This window comes from Andrographis paniculata, unplaced genomic scaffold (assembly GCF_009805555.1).
Source record: "Andrographis paniculata isolate CXL003 unplaced genomic scaffold, ASM980555v1 Contig21END, whole genome shotgun sequence".
NCBI classification, from domain to species: Eukaryota; Viridiplantae; Streptophyta; class Magnoliopsida; order Lamiales; family Acanthaceae; genus Andrographis; species Andrographis paniculata.
In genome coordinates this window covers 4,364,578-4,382,464 of record NW_026137502.1, presented here as the reverse complement: position 1 = coordinate 4,382,464, position 17,887 = coordinate 4,364,578, and the positions used below count along the sequence as shown (strand labels likewise).

The following is a 17,887-nucleotide window of genomic DNA, read 5'->3' as shown; positions in this document are numbered from 1 at the left end:
AAAAATCAGTGTTAAATGTAGCAAAAATATTAAGACCGACAAAGTAATAAATAATTTCAAATGAGACGCAAATTGAAAATTAATTTATGGGCCTAATATTCAATATTATTAGGCCCAAAAATAATTGATAAATCAGCCCATTACTGAGTGTAAATTAAAGTCGTTATGACTAGTTACACGACTTTAACTGAAACTGTACAGAATTGTAGAGAAGGGTACCGGAGGCGTTGCTCTAAAAGGGCCTTCGTCCAGTAGCGTAGGAAGGTTTGTCAGTTCCACCTCTTCAATGGCTCTCTGCGCTCCGAGCATTTCTGTGAGAATCTGCACCTCAACCGGTCTTCAACGCCGTCGTTTCGCGCCGTCGAGTCGGACGTTGAAGCCGAGGGCCACCGCCGCTGTCGAGACCAAATCACCTACGGCGGTCGGCGGCGGTGGCGACGGGAAGCTCCTGCTTGAAGTCAAAGACCTATCCGCGGTAATCGCCGAGTCAAAGAAAACGATTCTGAGAGGTGTTAATCTGAGTATTCATGAAGGCGAGGTAACCAATTTTCACTGTCCTATTCCGTTTAAAATTATTCATTTGATGTTTATGCCGTGGAGTATGAATTGGAGCACGTGGTGCGCGTTGGGTGAAATTTTTAATTTTAGCCAAATTAAGGTTAATTTTGATACGTATCACATATTTCATTCGATTTTGGTTGTTTGCACGCAATTTTTGGACGAGCAAGTGTATAGTTGGTTGACTGTTCTTTGTAGAATCTGAATTTAGGGATTTTTATGTCTTTGTTATAATCTGCTGGATTTGTAAGGTTCATGCTGTAATGGGGAAGAATGGTTCTGGGAAGAGTACATTTGCCAAGGTCAGTGACTGCTGCCTATTGCTTGCTTTGTGATTTTAGCATTATCTGATGTTTTTGCTCCAGTGTAAGAGAATGAAGTGAATTGATTTTTTATTTGATTTAATTTTCCTACTGAAAATAGTTTTGCAATCGAATTTTGATTCAATGGTGACTTAGTTTGATAATTGAATTGAAATCTTGAGTCCACAAAATCTTGAGTTTGTGTTTTGGCTTCTTAGATTTGAAAATTTTGGTTGTATATGATGTTTTGTATAGAGTTTAGGTGTTGAAAATGTGTATTTGGGTCAGAGATTTTTTTACTGTAAATGAAGTAGTGCTAACTGTTAATAAATACACACGTAAACAGGGCATAACTTTTTGGGGGGTTCTGATGTCGAGCTTTAGAATAAAAGCACCTGAGCTAACCCTACATGTTCCAAGATGTCTTTCTTAAGAGAACATCATAAGGGTAAGGAATAGTTGGGCTCACTAGCAGTCTGATTCAGAGGTGAAGGAGAAACGACTGCTAATTTTATTTTCTGGAGATCCATGATATGTTATGCACTTTGTTTAATTGAATATATCAATGGTCAGAACGGGAAAGTTTGTTTGGTCCGTAAAACTTTTACTTCTTATTTCTGTAATTAAATATATTTTTGGTGGTTTCTTGTCTTAGGTCCTCGTTGGTCATCCAGATTATGAAATTACTGGAGGCAGTATAACATATAAGGGTCAAGATTTGCTTGAGATGGATCCAGAGGAAAGAGCTATAGCTGGATTATTTATGAGCTTTCAGTCTCCAGTTGAAATTCCTGGAGTTAGCAATATTGACTTTCTGAACATGGCTTATAATGCACGAAGGAGAAAACTTGGGTTGCCAGAACTTGGACCAATCGAGGTAGTTTCTAGACTCCTTAATTTGTTTATCTGATAATAGTATTCAACCATCATATGCATATAAAAAATGGAAGCAGGGGTGTCTCGTGTTTTTTTACTCCATTTTGGATTTGTTTGGTTAATAATTTGATTATCATTACTTACTGCATTTTGATATATTTTTGAGTGTTTTGTGTGATGTCTTGAGCAGGAATAAGTTTTTGATGTATAATTGTAAATGACAAATAAGTAATGAATAGCGCAGCCAGTTATTACTGAATTTTATTTGTTGAAATTCGTTTGTTTGTGGTTGCCTTGTATGTTCACCTTGTTGTTCTCGTCACAGTTTTTCCGGAATAAAATTGTTATGCTGCATGAACACTGTTCTTTCTTATTATAACTTGACTGACGGTTTGGTGCAGTTTTATGGTTATGTTGCTCCAAAGCTTGAGCTTGTGGGTATGAAGATAGATTTTTTAAACAGAAATGTCAATGAAGGATTTAGTGGTGGAGAAAGAAAGCGCAACGAGATTTTACAGCTTGCGGTAATAACATCTGAACTTTATTGTTTTGGCATTGCATTCTCTTCTATAATTAAGTAGTAGCTATTAGTTGATATTTTGTGGTTAAACCTCCGTGAAATCATGATTTGTGCATCCGAAAGACGTCGAAGAGTTGAGGTTAAAGTTGAGTTTCACTGTTAAGTTTGGTGCTGCTGAAAAAAAGGTGTTGAAAAAAGGGGCTAATGTTTTATGACTTCATGGCCGAAGGAATCTTGCAATTTTCGAAATGAATATAGTCTTCTGGGATGATTGAAAGCTTCTCTTTTATATATTCGTTATTTTGACATAAATTTTTGCTCCTACTGTCGCATTTTCACGCATATGTTGGTTGTTTCTAAAAGTTCATCGTTTACCACAGGTTCTCGGTGCAGAATTGGCTATATTAGATGAAATCGACTCTGGCTTGGATGTTGATGCCCTTCGAGATGTGGCAAAATCTGTTAACGGCCTCTTGACGTCACAAAATTCAGTTCTCTTGATCACCCATTACTTACGTCTCCTGGAATTCATAAAGCCGACCTATATCCACATAATGGTAAGTGAATAGGATTGCAGCCGATGGAGTATAATTTGGAAAGCTTACACATTAGATATTTCTTCGCCTCTCTCTCTTGATTTTCTCAAATGCTCTAAAAAATAAACTTCTTGCCTTCTTTGCTATAAAGCAGTAATTATGATCTCCAAATGCAGGAAAATGGCCGGATTGTGAAGACTGGCGACATTTCGTTGGCTGAAATTCTCGAAAAAGAAGGTTACAAGGCTATTTCTAGCGCGTAATTTAGTTTCTTCGATCCCCTCCACTTGCCACACTAATCTGCCTGAATTCCCTGACTCGAAAGCACTCATATTTATTTCTCTTGGTTCCTTGAAATTTTGATGGGCACAAAAGGTGCCGAGTTGCTTTGTTCGACAACAGATCACAGTGTTGCGAAGGTATTATTGTCTGGTTCCAGACTTATGAATGGAATCAGCCATTATTTTCCGGTAATGAATAGTTCCTGGCTTTGTGTCATTGTGTGTTTATTGTTTGTGGGTTGTGGAGATGCTCTGTTGTTTCTGGATTCTACCATCAATGGTATGTTGATTTTACACAGGGATCTCTAGGTAGGTAGGTAGGTAGGTATGTATATTGACTTATTGAGAAGGACTTTGGGAATCTTCGTTTGGGAGAATGTTGGTGTAATAAAATCTTTCATTTCGGGTTTAGTAAGATAAACTTTTCATATGGATCAGTTATATTTGTGGTAAGTAGTGCCAGAATTAGGATTTAATACCAACATACTACATATCACAATTGATTTTCCACTACATACTAAAATATTATTAATTTTTATTTTATTTTTTACATTAACTTTTAAAGATAAAATAAACATTATATTATTTTATTATTTTAAGTATTTATAAAATATTATTTACCTTACCATAACGGAGAGAGTATTATTATTTTACAAAATACTCGGAGATAAAAATATTAAAGATTTTTTACACAATTTTATTAATCTAAAAAATACTACTCTTTCGGACATGTTAAATAAGTTTATTTGGTTTGGGTATAAATTTTAATGCGGTGTATATATAACGTAGAAAAAGTGGTTAAAAAAATAAACAAAAAAAAAAAAAAAAATTTACAAAAAAAAAAATAGACTTAAAACAATTGAAAAATACTTTGTCACAAATCCTAGCAAAGATGGCATTTGGCAACTAATAAACACCTCAACCTTATTGTCAAATAACACAACAACCATAAGGCAAAGAGGGAGAGCTAGCCAGTACCTTTTTCGAGTTTTTCTACCTCATCCCGGTGTCTTCTTTCGACTTCCTCAAGCTCCCGAGCAGCATCCTCCTCGTCCTCCCTTTCATCCTCAGCTTCAAACTCATCGGCTTTCGCCAATGCTTTCATCACTGGATTGCGCAGTGCAGACATTAGACCACCACCAATTCCAAACTCTTGTCTGTCCCCAATCAAAAATAGGCGTTGATCGGGTCCACTTGCCATTTGGATATCAACTGCCAGTAATTTCATATCATACTGCAAAATGTAGCCAGCAAAAAAAAGGTAATTTATGAGACATTTGATCAGTTCAATCGTATCGGGATTGTGCAATTTATGTTAATATTTGGTGATAACAAGAACAAGAACAAAAAGAAAAGAAGTGTAGAAGAAACCTGGCCATTTTTCTTCTTCACTTGAAAGCTAACCAAACCATTTCTTTCCGAGCCTCTTATAGGGAAAACAAGAAAGCATCTTTTGCTTCTAAACCTAGGGCGTAATTTCTTTAAGTTTACGCCCTCTCCGGAAATCACATACGCTCTCAAATCTGTTCCTGCTAGCGGCGCACCCATAACTTCAAGAATCCCTGCCGATGTGTTTAGTTTTCTCATAGCCATTAGGTAAACTTTGTCCGGATCGATATTGTGTTTTGCGCGCAAGAACAAGCCCTTCGAATTTAAAAAAAAACAACACTGCTATGAAGTATGAACATTACTTATTTCCAACCAACAAATCGACAAGATGATGACTTGATGATCCAATACATTTAGAAGTTAAAACAAACAAACAATCCATCGAATCATTTACATTCCAAGCAATATATAAGATTAAGCTATCAAATCAGAAACAAATCACTATATATGTTCATATCAATACATAAACAGAATGCACAAAAATTCTGTGTTATAAAATGATGAGAAACAATTCATGACCCAAATAATCACCACGAAAGAACATCATCAAACAGTAATAGATGAACTTAATCATATATTGACAAATATTCAACATCCAAAAAGATCAAACACAACGTTTAATTTGCAGAGTACTCACAGTAATCGCCACCATAGCCGACGAAAGTGCAAGGAAACCATACTCAGCCACGCCCTCAGAGAAGCCGAAAAAAGCATTGGCAACCCCAAACAGGAATCTCCATAGAAAAATGCACGCCATAACACCACTTACACTCACCACCACCAGATAATTCCTCTTCCAGAACGCCTCAATCTGCAGCCTAATTGCCTCTCTATACCGCGCAAGCGTATTCTTAACAGCCAAGCCAGGATTTACCGCGAAATTCTTAGCAAAAATTCTATAATCGTTTCCAATTTTGTGAGACCAAAAATACCTAACGCCGAGGACATTTCGACTGGATCGCGAGCCTGATTTTCCAAAAAGTCCTAACACATTCGATGATGGTGGAAATTTGGGATTTGGTGAAGCTCCTGGAGACCAATAAGATAAGTTAAGCTTCTGAATGCTCTTTGAATCGCTCGTAACAAGATGAGAAATGCCGCAGATCATCGGGAAACCGCTAGTCGATGATTTTGACGCAATGTGGTGAGAATTCCTGACGGCGAATCTGAAGGACCACAATTTCACGATGGCGTATCGATCAAGTATCATAATGATATCGAAATAGATTGACGGAAGCAGGAATTGATCGGCTCTTGGAGGAAAATGGATGAAACTCGTCCCTCGAACTGGGTGGCGACTGAATCTATACGGAGGGAGTGTAACTGCACGAGTGAGTGCACATTGTACTGATCATAACCGTAGAGGTATATATACATACATACATACATACATATATATATATGATTATGTTTTGTCAGTTTGTTTAGTGTCAATAATTTTAGCTATTTTTTAAAATAAAAATTTAAAAAGTACTACAAAGAATAATGTATCATGTATTTTTATTGTATCTATATATTTAACGACTTTCAATGCACAATAACCTTTATAATAACGTTATTATTATTATTATTATTATTATTAGGTGAAATCCGCCGCAGTTATCCGAAAGTGCGCACTGGGTAAACTTTCGGGCGAACCTAATACTCTGCAAACTAGACCCGACAAGCGAGACACATTAGACGAATCATATGTAGCAGATGACCTGAGGCGTCGGGACTTTGAACCCATGACCTCGCGATTACACGTCCAACCCTACAATTTTTTGTACCTATTAATGTCATCAGAATACAACCTAAAGCATCAATTCTATATGTACTGCAAGAGAGGTGAAAGTCACATTAAAAAGCTATACTTTAGAGGATTGTACGGACCAATAAATCCTGAGTTTGATTTCAGGTGAATGCGCGTGTGCTTGAATTGAGTGAAATTCTCATTAGATCAAGTGTGTATGTGTGTGTAAAAGAAAGATATAGAACACATCACAATGTCAAATAAAACATTTAGAGTATGAAGCATAATTACGTCAATAAGGTACCAACATAAATTCTCCATATATATAAGTTATAGTAGAATGTATAAATCTACCAAACGAGAACTTATACCCTCATCTATTAATATGTCAAAAATAGAGGCCTAAGCACCTAATGTCTAATGTTGAATTTTCTGGCAAATCCAAGTTGAACTTTTTTGGAGAATTATCGTCAATAATGTACTAGAATGTGAGCTTTAACGTTGAATTTTGGACGATGATGTGGAATCCAAAGTTAGTTTCGCCATTTTAGTGGCAGATCGGTGGAGTACTATAGATATTTTCTAGTATTGTATTATGTGTTACTGAATTGGAAGATAAACCGAAACACAGGCTAGATGATATAATCTTTAAGAAATCTACATAGGAAGCTACACAATATCCGAAAATATATATGTATTTATTTCTCACATATCCTTTGGATGGTTAAGACTATAAATAAAGTTTTAGTGGATGAAAGAGTACGATAATCATAATGACATGTTTGACATCGAAAAGATTAAAATTAGCGATAAAATGAATATTGTTGAGAAAGTTCATGTACTTAAAGTTATACTCCCTCCGTCTTAATACAATAGTTCTGTTTACTATTTTTATCCGTCTCAAAACAATAGTCTCATTTTCATAAATAACCATATCAGTATAAAACTATACACAAGGGCAAAAAAGTCTTTTACCCATATTTTTTACATACTATCAATATAATATCAATATTCCTTAAATCCGGTGCCAAATATGTTGTTCTCATAAGATATTTCTATTTTTCATGATGCTATAGAATTTTGAAAATTGAGTGAAGTATAATTTAACAACCTAAGGGTTTGAAGTTCAAGTAAAGACTGACTTACGGTCCAATTCTATCAAAAGTGATAAAGTAATGATGTTTATAGATCATAAGTTCATATATGAGTGGAAATATTGATTCAAAAGACTATCTTTTCAAGCACTAGATGAGATACGGGCTTGTGCCCTGCAATCCTCTCGAACTCTCAATTTTTATTTTAATTTATTTTTTCGTGTAAGCAAAATAATATTTAATTACTTTTCTATTTTTATAATTTATTATATTTTTCTTCCTAATTTCTCAAAAATTATTGACAATGTATTTTAAAATATGATAAATCTCGTACAATATTTAAATCATAAAGTATATACAAACTGTCTAAACTAAAGATTATAAGTAATTTTGTTAAAAATAAACTTACAAAATGATAGGAGCTGTGACCACTGACCACTCCATCTAAGCTAATTCCAAACCAGCGACTTTAATTAAATTGGAAAAAACGCGTTTTCTTCGTATCCCCGCTTACTCCATATACTACTAATACTTTCAGATATTTTTGTTATTATTATTTCCATCTTCAACCCTTCCGTCTCCATCTCTGCAAATGTTCCGTCTTCTTCTGCCATGCCCCCCCAAATCCATCGCTTCTCTTCTCTACTCACCTTGCCAGGAGAAGGAGGAGACGTGCACGTTTCTGTATGATTCGGTTGGTTTCTGAATGATCGCTCATTTGACTCAGTTTTTGTCCAATCCCTCTTCTCTCTCTGTAAAACCCCTGTTCAGATTGTGAATATTCACGTCTGTCCTGTATGTATTGTTTTTGTGCAATCTTCTTGTGCTGTAGATATTCGTTGTTTCGATTGTAGTCTGAAGGTTTTGGGATTGGTTATCTATGGAGAGATCAAGCTCTGATGCTGCAAATATGGAATCATCTTCGCCTTCGTCAACAAGCAATGGAGGTGGAGCTGGCTCGGGAAACGTCCATTTCTCTTCTCTGCGGTTCTTACAATCTCCTGTGTCGTCTCTACTGGAGTATTCTGGTATCCTAAGGGTTCGACCAGATTACACTTACTCGGAAGCGCAGCCGTTGGTACACGGTAACACGAGCGTTGCCGATAATGTACAAAGCCCTAGAAATTCGGAGCCAGACGAGGGCACCGATGGGGGTGAAGACCGTGAAGTGAGTGGTAATAGTGGCGATGGCGCTGGGATTGGCAATGTCAATAGTAACGGGGAGGTTTCGATTCGGATAATTGGGGAGCAGGACAGGATGAGGGTTGTTAATAATGGGGATAATGATGTCAGTGGGGTGGAGCTGGTGGTGGAGGAATCTATGGCGGGTGCTGATGATGTTAATGGAAATGCAAGCAGCAGTGGTAGTGACAGCAGTAATAGCCGAGAAACCTCTCTTTTACAGAGGTATGATTTACGGATGATCGCCAGGTGGATTGAGCAGATTCTTCCATTTTCTTTGCTTTTGTTGGTGGTGTTTATCAGACAGCACTTGCAAGGTAATTTTATGGAAGTTCATTTGAATTTCTGTAATTGTTCATATCTGAAAAAAAACTAAATGTTTATGGATTTTGAATTGGATTGATAAAGAATGCAATTGGATTAACATCATATTACACTTAACTCTAATCCATTGTTTGGATCTTGTAAGACTTTTAGAAAGTATTCGAAGAGTAATATGAAATGCATTTGATCCAAGTTCATTGACACAAATAGGGCTTAGTTATTTTGCTCCATGGTTTGTTACCTCTGCGTATGAATATTGTGAAGTGAAAGTTTCTGATTATGACTTGGAGTTTAATTCTTTGTTATTTATGAAGAACACTTGCAAATTATACATGCAATGGTGACTTTGATGATGCTAAAAAGTGAAGTCGTCAACTCTTGTTTTCTTGGTTTTTCAATTGGTAGCTGTTGATTGCTTTTACTTCTTAAAGCGAATGTTAGTTTGATATGTACAGGCATTACTTTATGAGGGATTTGCTGAATGGATGGCATTTTGGGAACAAAATTAGATAGAGTTCCGATTTGGTGCAGTTTCAAAACTTTGTGGTTGATGGAAATTTGACGGTTAAAACTATTTACTGTTTGAAATTGCTTAAACTGTGAGAGCGGAAATCTTGACCTCCTGCTAAATGCTCTAGGGTCGATCTGCAGTATAAGAATACTAACAGTCTAGTGGATCATCGGTGTAACCTCATTATTTTTTCCATCAAGTTTGGATGGAGAATAGATTCATTTTTATAGTTATGTTAAATCTTCGCATTTATATTTTTATCCTGATGCAGCCTCTGTTTATTTGCTTATAACAATTTTCCTATTAAATGTTAGCAAATGCTTTTGCTATAGTTTTCCTAATGTCCGTGCTAATGGTTTTGTGGTCAGTTTAACTTGTCGCCTTTTTCTAAGATTCTGATGTATGCGTGTTGGTTTCAGGGTTTGTTATTGCTATTTACATCACTGCTGTCTTATTCAAGTCCAACGACATTCTTCGGAAGCAGACAGCTCTAAAGGTGTGTACCCTATTCATGGTATAATATCACATTATTGGCACATGTGGTCATGTCCTCATTATAAGATAACCGAAGGAACTCACATATTTATGAACATTTGAAAATTACAGGGTGAAAGGAAGATTTCTGTCCTTGTTGGTTATGCAGCTGTCTTCATGCTTCATATACTTGGTATCTACTGGTGGAATCTCAACGATGAACTTTTGCGTCCATTAATCATGCTTCCACCGAAAGTGACACCACCTTTCTGGCACGCAATATTCATTATCCTGGTAAACGGTATGGCTGTCAACCCGCTTGTTACTTTCTTTTGTTGCTTTACTATGGCTTTTGTGAGTTTATGTACGACCAATTTTGATTCATCAATACATGCTATTCGGTTGACATTCTGAAGAACCAAGTGTTAGAAAGTAAATGCTTTAATGACTATTTTGCAATTAAGCTGCAATGTTGTGAATCGAGTTAGTCGTCTTATTTTCCCTATTTTGTTGGAGGATTTCTAAACGGCTAACGGGAGTTTATTCTGATATATACAAAAAAAAGGGGTGCAAGCATAGTTTTGACACCGATAATGTGACTTAATGAATGAGTGTCGTACTGTTGTTTGTTGTCCACCTCCTGTTTATTCTCGTTCATCTCCACATTCTAGTAAATATTGTTATCTGTGGTTATTTTCCATTTACTGTTGTTTGTTACTACCAGATACAATGATGCGTCAGGCGGCGATGGTCTTGAAGTTGGTTCTGTTGATGTGTTACAAGAATGGGAAAGGACACAACTTCCGAAGACAGGTAACGGACAATTAAGTATGTTTAACATAATCAATATTTGACCTAATAATTTATGGTTTAGTTGCTCGGGTGCCTGATTCTCATTTTTGTTCGATTGTCAATTAGGGTCAAATGTTGACTCTTGTCGAGTACACATTGCTTCTATACCGCTCGTTGTTACCAACAGCTGTATGGTACAAATTTTTCTTAAACAAAGAGTACGGAAGCCTCTTTTCATCGCTGACAACAGGCTTGTATTTAACTTTCAAGCTTACGTCTATAGTCGAGAAGGTATGCTATTGACAACTGTTATACGCCCTCTTGTCTAACCCCTTCAATCTGGAACTGCCGAATCTGATTCGTCACATCCGTCTTTCCCTGCCCTACAGGTCCAATCATTTTTCGCATCCTTGAAGGCATTATCAAAAAAGGAAGTGCATTACGGGACTTATGCAACATCAGAGCAGGTGCAAATCCCTTCCGTTTGCTCCAAATCCAAATAATTTTGCAGTTAATTAAGTCGCTGGTGTTGTGGCAATGGCTTAATATTTTCTCATTCATATGTTATCGAAAAAATTTTCTTCGTGGTAAATTTTAAATCTACATAAAATAAATGTTATGCTTACAGGTCCTTTCAATTTTTCTTTTAGGTTAATGCAGCTGGCGATCTATGTGCCATTTGTCAGGAAAAGATACACTCCCCGATTTTATTGTGCTGCAAACATATATTCTGTGAAGACTGTGTCTCCGAATGGTCAGTCAGTTTGGTTATACTCTATCGACTGCATTAATCTTCTTTTGTCTCCTTTATATTTTTGCATGATGATCAATGTCGACTCTTGAATTTATAGTTTCATTGCTAATTACTGAAACTTAGGAATCGTATTGCTGTCTCTTCTACTCGTAGGTTCGAGCGGGAGAGAACTTGCCCGTTGTGCCGGGCGCTGGTTAGACCACCTGACCTTCGATCTTTCGGGGACGGGTCGACCAGCCTCTTCTTCCAGCTGTTTTAATGTTGTGCCAAAGCTTACCATTTTCAGCTTGTGTTTGTGCGGGAAAAACACAGTTTGAGAACCTGCTGAGTTGAGAATTCAACAGCATACAAAGGTACATAGATAGAACAACACATTTCTCTCTCTCTCTCTCTCTATAGATATATATATATATTTACATATCTATAAATCAACCCTTGGGATTGGATTTTGGGACAGGTTTTTAGTAAGAGGAGTCTATAAAATATCAAGACTATCTGTATTTCATGACAATTTTAATGTTGTTTGTATACAGTATACTTATATTACTAATGGCTGTGGTTATGGTAATGAAATGGGATAATTTAGCATTATGCTGACAATAATATGAAATACAAATGAGCAATATGTGAATATAAATCAATATAATAAAATGTATGTCAATATAATATAAATTTGACAATATGTAATAGTAGTTTACACAATATATGGTATCACTGAGTGATTTACTTCAGGCAAAATATATATTTATACTTAGCATTTGCATACATGCGTTAGACAGTTTTTATTTTATATATTGATTACAGATAATATAACACCCAAGCCATTTTTTTTTTTTTTTTTTTTTTTCTGTTGATAATAAAATATTTTATTTATTCATTACTTCGTTATTTTTAGTTTAGCAAATAATAAAATTTTTCTTACTATTTTTTCTTATTCATCCCATATTCTTTAATAATTTTTAAAATTTTATTTTGTTTTGCTGTGTTTCTTATTATTTTAGTTATAGTCGGTATAAAAATTGTTTTGTAAATAATTCTTTTTTCGCCCAGGAGATATTGCACGTAGCACCGTCTGGCATGCCATAACATGTGTCTGTCAAATTGGCTCAAAAATTTATTTACGAAATTAAAATGATAATTGAGTTAATTATGGTGTTAGCTGTTTATATCTGGTGCAGGAAGACCAACTGTATTTTATCTACTTTTTATTTATTTTATTTTATTTTAATATTTTTATTTCTCAATCTCTATTATACAATTTTACGAACAAAAAGAATAATTTATTTTCTTTCTATAAATATTAAAAAAATTCATTTAGTTAACGTATATAAATTCGACAATGATAAGTCTTGCCTCTTTCGATGTTAATTTCAGATTTTTCTAATTTTGTCTATGATCGTTTCTTCCATTTATCATTTTCGAGATTTCACATCGAGTGATTTGAAAATCTGCTTATCTATTTATTTATGTTTTCAAACTGTTTTTTTTTTATTTTTTATTATATCATATTTAATTTTTATTAAAATATCATTAAAAAATTTCCTTTTGTCAATTTTAAATTTCGAAACAGTTTAAACACGTATAATTTTAACTCTTTCAGGAAAACTTTTCGGGCCAACACAATCAATAATTTTTATTCTAAAAAATAGTAAAATATTTCGTATTTATTTGAAAAATGTAAACAAATGCGTTGAGTATTCAAGGGTAAAGTTGTCATTTCGCCATCGATAAGCTGCGCGGTTACGGTTACGGGCTATCGGTGAGACGGTGACCAGTTCCATGGTCATTAATTATCTTCCGACGAGACACGTGTCGACTGATTATTCGATAGCCTTTCAATTTGCAGAAGCTCTGCGTTCATCGCACCTCTAATCATACTCGCTTCCCAAATTTATTATCTCTCAGCGGTGGCGGCGGGAGACGAGACGAGACGACTGCCAAGTTTCGAAGCCTCTGCATCTCTACAGGTTCAATTAAAATTCAAATCCGTTACAGAAGATTTATACTCAATTGCGATCCTGGAAAGTCCTTTGTTTCTTTCTGATCAATTTTTTTGTAAGAGGTTTTATTTCTTGATTAAAATGTATTTTTATGGTAACCAGTACCTTTGATCGTAATTTAAGTGCAGGTTTCATGGCCGATTCGGTGAAATTGCGGTTGGCGGTGGGAGATTTCTGGACATTCCATACTCGTTGAGATCCGTAAGCAACTGCTTGATCCATTTTCGATTTTGTAAGATACTGAATCAGCGTATTTCGTCTTTTCGTTTTTGTTAATTTAAGGATTGACTATTGAGCAGTTATTCTATTATGATTTGGAAGAAATAATTTGTGATCTGCTACACTCACGTAGGTTTTTGAATGCTTGTTGTTGTTTCCCGTATTTAAGTGGAATGCAATTTTCGTTTATGCTTGGGAGTTGAATTTTTCCTAATTAATTCCAAGTTTGGTATTCTGGTTCATGTAACTATTTTTTTGGTTCAGTGGTGAGGGCTCATCAGCTGCCCCAAATGACTTCTGCTGTTTCGACGTCAAAAGGATTACTTCCGCTGGCTGGATTTGGGGTATACGAGCCGATGGGCAGGAATTCGAGCCCTCTAGTTCAGCCGGAGCCTGAGTTCAGTGACAGTGATGAAGCTAAGTTGTATTCGGTGTCGTGGAATCAGGATTATAGTTGCTTTGCTGCTGGCACAAACAACGGTTTTCGCATTTATAATTGCAATCCTTTTAAAGAAACATTTAGGCGTAATTTGAAAAATGGAGGGTTCAAGATTGTCGAGATGTTGTTTAGGTGCAACATATTAGCACTTGTGGGTAGTAAATCCAACAGCCAGTACCCTCCGAACAAAGTTATTATATGGGACGATCATCAAAGCAGGTGTATTGGCGAGTTTTCGTTTAGATCTGAGGTTCGGGCTGTTAAACTGAGACGTGATCGTGTTGTTATTGTTCTAGAGCACAAGATATATGTTTACAACTTTATGGACCTGAGACTGTTACATCAAATAGAGACACTGACTAATCAGCGTGGACTTTGTTGTCTGTCTCACCATCTGAATACATCTGTCTTGGCCTGCCCTGGCCTACGACGAGGGCAGGTTCGAGTTGAGCACTTTGGCTTGAATGTGACGAAACTGATCAATGTGCATGATTCGAAGATTGCTTGCTTGACGTTGACTATGGATGGGCTTCTTCTTGCAACTGCCAGTGTGAGAGGCACCTTGATAAGGATTTTCAACACAATGGATGGGACTCGGTTACAAGAGGTAAAGTCATAAGTACCCCTTCCGAATGTCCTATCAAGATATAAATCATTCCTTTTTCTTGCAATTTTGGAACATTCTTATCGTGCATTTATATTATGTCACAAGTCTTCTAAAATCTGAATGGTCTAATTTCTCATTTGTGTATGGTAGGAAAAATTCATGAATTTGCTTACTTATTTGCCTCTCATGCTATGCTTGCGCTCAATAGGTTAATGCCTCACATTGTTACCTAGTTTGCTTCTGCAATTATGTTATTTTCTCCTTGCTTACGTGGAAGGGTGATATTATGTAGTTTTTGGCCTTTTATGTTGTTTTGTATGATCCTTTGCGATAAGGCCATTTTCTATTGGTGCTATGCTTGCGCACAATAGTTTAATATCATACGTCATCTCATTATTACTTAGTTTGCTTATGCAATTGTGTTCTTTTCTCCTTGTTTATGTGGAAGGGTGATATTACGCAGTTTTTGGCCTTTTGTGTTGTTTTGTATGATCCTTTGCGATAAGCCATTTTCTATTGGTGCTATGCTTGCGCACAATAGTTTAATATCATACGTCATCTCATTATAGCCTCGTTTGGTTCTGCAAATTACGTTAATTTTTCATTATTTTTCTTCCCATAGGTACGTCGAGGAGTAGACAGAGCAGATATATATAGTATCGCCCTTTCTCCAAATGTTCAGTGGCTGGCTGTGTCTAGCGACAAAGGTACTGTCCACATATTTAGTCTCAGGGTGAGAGTAGTTGGCGAGGACAGCTCCACGGATTCCACCGCTGCCAAAAGTCCGCAGCTCCTTCATCAGAACTCGTCGAATGCACTGGATCCTCTAATTTCTCCAAGCACTGGGGCCAATCCTGGCTCATCTTTTTCCTTCATGAAAGGTAAGACAATTACTTTGCAAGAAGCCTGTCGGTTTGTGTGTGATTCTTTGAAAGGAGTAATTTGAGTTTGACTTGGTTGAGAGTTCATAAATTGATAAACTCTTAGCTCTTAAGTATGAGGATTGATTACACATCAAATTTACCAATAGGGATGATAAAAATTATTTTAGGAAATGTAAAACTAGTTTAAGAACTTCGACTTAGTTGTGTTAAATAAATGCAGGGTAATTCTCTAGATTCAATATTTCTGACTTATCTACCCAGCATCATATTAGTACTTTATGCAAGAAACTTCCGATCTAAATAATGCTGCATAAGATCTCATATATTTGCAGAAACTGCGATTTTAGTAGATAATGGGAATGAATAAGCTCCTTGGATTATGAAGAAATGACGAGGGCAAATAGATTATAACTGTGAGAAGATTTTGATTAACACTTGCAGTGTTCTTGTAGATATTGAAAATTTTGCCAAACTAATGGATTGACAACTCTTCAAGATCAATATATGGTATCATTATCTCAGAGATTTTTGTTCTGTGAAACACCTAAGAAAATTCTAACTGGATTGTCTAGGCGCTGAGTTGATTCATATTTTGTGCCAATATAGTTAGACATTGATATTGAATCCCACATGGTTTTTTCTCAAAATTCTAGGTTGTGTTCTTTTAGTGTTTAAATATTTTTGTTAATTATTGGGAATATTTTTGTTAATTATTGGGAATATTTTTGTTGTTAATTATTGGGAACTGTGAAAATGTTATGTAACATATATATATATATTTCCTTAAATATTTTGAGAGAAAATAATTCTCCCATCGTCACATTTGGAATGAGTTTTAACATAAGTATACACTTTTTGTTTTTTTTTCCTTTTATAGAAAAATACAAAAAATCCTATGATTTTTTAATGAAAAAAGGAAATAGAAATATTTTTAAATGATATATAGAAAAGAAAAATGAGCACATTTTTATGTGACAAAGAGAGTGAATTTTATTGAAACAATGTAGCCTTTTTTGTAGTTTTTGTGAAAGTGAACAAAATTAAGGGAACCATAAATGATGAATTAAATTTCCATTTGGTCCTTACATTACTCAATTTGTCAAATCTACCTCTCAAAATAAAGCATGTTTGTGAATTGTTTGCCTTGTCATTTTGGTTGTCCTAAGGGTGTGTTTGTTTGAGGGTTTGGATTTTGAGTTGGGATTTGAATAGTAAAAATTTTGAATTTGAATAGTTGTATGATGTGATATAAATAGGTGTTGATGTGATATTTTGAATGTAAAATTTATTTTTAGTATAATATAAAAAATGAAAAATAGGTGTTTGATTTGATGTTTTTGAGAGGAAAAAATTGGATGAATAGTGTAAATCCAATTCAATCCCCCAAACAAACACACCTAGTATTTAGAAAATTTTGAGATTTTTGTTATTGTTATGGAGAATTGTAAAAGCATTATTAAAATATTTATTTTTATTGTTTTTTTAGAAAATAATGAATTTTTATTGTTAAGTGTTTTGTGAAAATAAACAAATCCTTGTTCTTTTTGAATTTTGAACACTTTCTATTACGGAAATTGTGCAGGGGTTTTGCCTAAATACTTCAGCTCAGAATGGTCTTTTGCTCAGTTCCACTTGCCCGACACTACCCAGTTCATCGCAGCATTCGGTTCTCAGAACACAATAGCCATTGTTGGCATGGACGGGAGGTAAGAACACAATCGCCACTTCTCTTTTTCCCTCGCATCCAATATCTTACTCAAGAGCGCGAATTATTCAAACTTCCGAGCATAGATATTTCACAGAATTCTTTCAATTCAACCAGTAATTCAGTGGCTCTATCTATCAGTTTCTACAGGTGCAGCTACGATCCTGTGAATGGAGGCCCTATGGTGCAGCAGGAATATATTCGGTTTCTGAAAACCGAAACAAGACCCCGGTAAGGATGCTGCAGCGGGTTTATGGTGGTTTCTATGGAGCCAAATGGGGTACACTTTCTCGGCCGCCGAAAGATCCTTAAAATGTATATATGGTTTCTATTGTCCCTTCATGTGATATTTGTCCCTCTCATTTAAATTGGAGCAAAACTGTGTAAATGGCGATTGATTTCTTGACCTTCTCTCCCCAATGTTAAATAAATCCCTTTGTTATATATATACATAATATATGTGTATATGAATAAAGATACACTACCGATTTTTATGTGCCCTTTTTGCTCTGTTCTAATTTTTGGTGGTGCCATTTGTCTTTTCTTGATTTTCTTTTATACTGTCCGGATAGTAAATTTTGAATTGAAATAGTTATTTAATGTGATATAAATAAATATTGACGATATTTTGCACACTGATTTTTTTTTCTTGCAAATGTTTTAGCAATATTGTATTTCATATAATTAGTAGTCTTGAGACATTGAAGC

General features: G+C 35.4%; 3 protein-coding genes across 3 annotated transcripts; 2 read left to right on the top strand and 1 right to left on the bottom strand.

Annotated features, from left to right (window-relative positions):
• The first annotated feature begins 247 nt into the window (after positions 1-247).
• On the top strand, positions 248-3,503 carry LOC127244989 (ABC transporter I family member 6, chloroplastic). Its single transcript, XM_051265624.1, has 6 exons — positions 248-538; positions 810-860; positions 1,516-1,737; positions 2,138-2,260; positions 2,637-2,813; positions 2,969-3,503. The coding sequence occupies exons 1-6, from the start codon at positions 287-289 to the stop codon at positions 3,053-3,055; spliced, it is 912 nt and encodes a 303-aa protein (XP_051121581.1). The 5' UTR covers positions 248-286; the 3' UTR covers positions 3,056-3,503.
• A 414-nt stretch (positions 3,504-3,917) lies between these two features.
• Positions 3,918-5,780, bottom strand: LOC127244988 (uncharacterized). The gene is made up of 3 exons (XM_051265623.1): positions 5,100-5,780; positions 4,445-4,717; positions 3,918-4,307 (listed from the first exon to the last, which is right to left on the bottom strand). The coding sequence occupies exons 1-3, from the start codon at positions 5,670-5,672 to the stop codon at positions 4,041-4,043; spliced, it is 1,113 nt and encodes a 370-aa protein (XP_051121580.1). The 5' UTR covers positions 5,673-5,780; the 3' UTR covers positions 3,918-4,040.
• Positions 5,781-7,849: 2,069 nt separating this feature from the next.
• Positions 7,850-17,673, top strand: LOC127245063 (uncharacterized). Its single transcript, XM_051265706.1, has 14 exons — positions 7,850-8,787; positions 9,725-9,801; positions 9,912-10,080; positions 10,504-10,592; positions 10,698-10,862; positions 10,961-11,038; positions 11,222-11,325; positions 11,479-11,581; positions 13,201-13,292; positions 13,454-13,557; positions 13,809-14,590; positions 15,213-15,471; positions 17,057-17,180; positions 17,321-17,673. The coding sequence occupies exons 1-14, from the start codon at positions 8,169-8,171 to the stop codon at positions 17,412-17,414; spliced, it is 2,859 nt and encodes a 952-aa protein (XP_051121663.1). The 5' UTR covers positions 7,850-8,168; the 3' UTR covers positions 17,415-17,673.
• The last annotated feature ends 214 nt before the right edge of the window (positions 17,674-17,887 follow it).